This window comes from Crocuta crocuta, unplaced genomic scaffold (assembly GCF_008692635.1).
Source record: "Crocuta crocuta isolate KB4526 unplaced genomic scaffold, BGI_CrCroc_1.0 scaffold81, whole genome shotgun sequence".
NCBI lineage: Eukaryota > Metazoa > Chordata > Mammalia > Carnivora > Hyaenidae > Crocuta > Crocuta crocuta.
In genome coordinates, this window is record NW_027527808.1 from 3,370,084 (window position 1) to 3,370,744 (window position 661).

At 69.2% G+C, this 661-nt stretch overlaps 1 protein-coding gene across 1 annotated transcript in view; it reads left to right on the top strand.

Annotated features, from left to right (window-relative positions):
* Nucleotides 1-6: 6 nt before the first annotated feature.
* Nucleotides 7-661, top strand: part of FABP5 (fatty acid binding protein 5) — a 4,076-nt gene continuing 3,421 nt past the window's right edge. The window contains exon 1 of the mRNA XM_077774431.1: nucleotides 7-123. Coding sequence (XP_077630557.1) covers nucleotides 45-123 — 79 coding nt within the window. The 5' untranslated portion in view covers nucleotides 7-44. The remainder of the gene's footprint in view (nucleotides 124-661) is intronic.

The following is a 661-nucleotide window of genomic DNA, read 5'->3' on the forward strand; positions in this document are numbered from 1 at the left end:
CCCCGCTCCGCTCCGCTCGCTCTACGCGCCCGCCCGCGCCCACCATGACCACCCTTCAGCAGTTGGTAGGAAGATGGCGCTTAGTGGAGAGCAAAGGCTTTGATGAATACATGAAGGAAGTAGGTGAGGCTCCCGGCCATGCGGCGCCTGGAACGCGGCGAGCGTGTTTCTGTTCCCAGGTTCCCTTCAGCGTGCTGAGCTCAGCGGCGGGGNCCGCCGCCCGCCTGAGGGTTCTCGAGGTGTACTTTCCCCGGCCCACGCGGCAGCCACGCGCACGGCTTCCTGTCCCTCAGCGGCTCCTCTTCCTCCCACCCCAGGCTTCACTTCTTCCGACCTCCGCCACGCAGCCCCCGTAACTTGCCCTGGTTTTCTCGTCTCCCTGCTCATCCTCCCCGCTTTCCCCCCAACCATCCTGCCTCTCCCGGGCGCCTCACCGTGGCGGCACCCAGCCCTTCTTGCGCCCGCCTCATCTTTTGTTCCTAGGCGGCGCACGGGCCCCCCTCTCTCTCCTGGGGGACGCGGGGCCAGGGCGCGGTTCCCCGCAGAAGCCCTCTGCAAGGTCTGATTGGGGCTGCCGCTTCAGCGCTCCTTCTGCCCGCGGCCGCCCCTCCCCAGATCTGCAGGCCCCCTGCCCGCCCTCCCTGGCCGGGCCGGGCCCCGG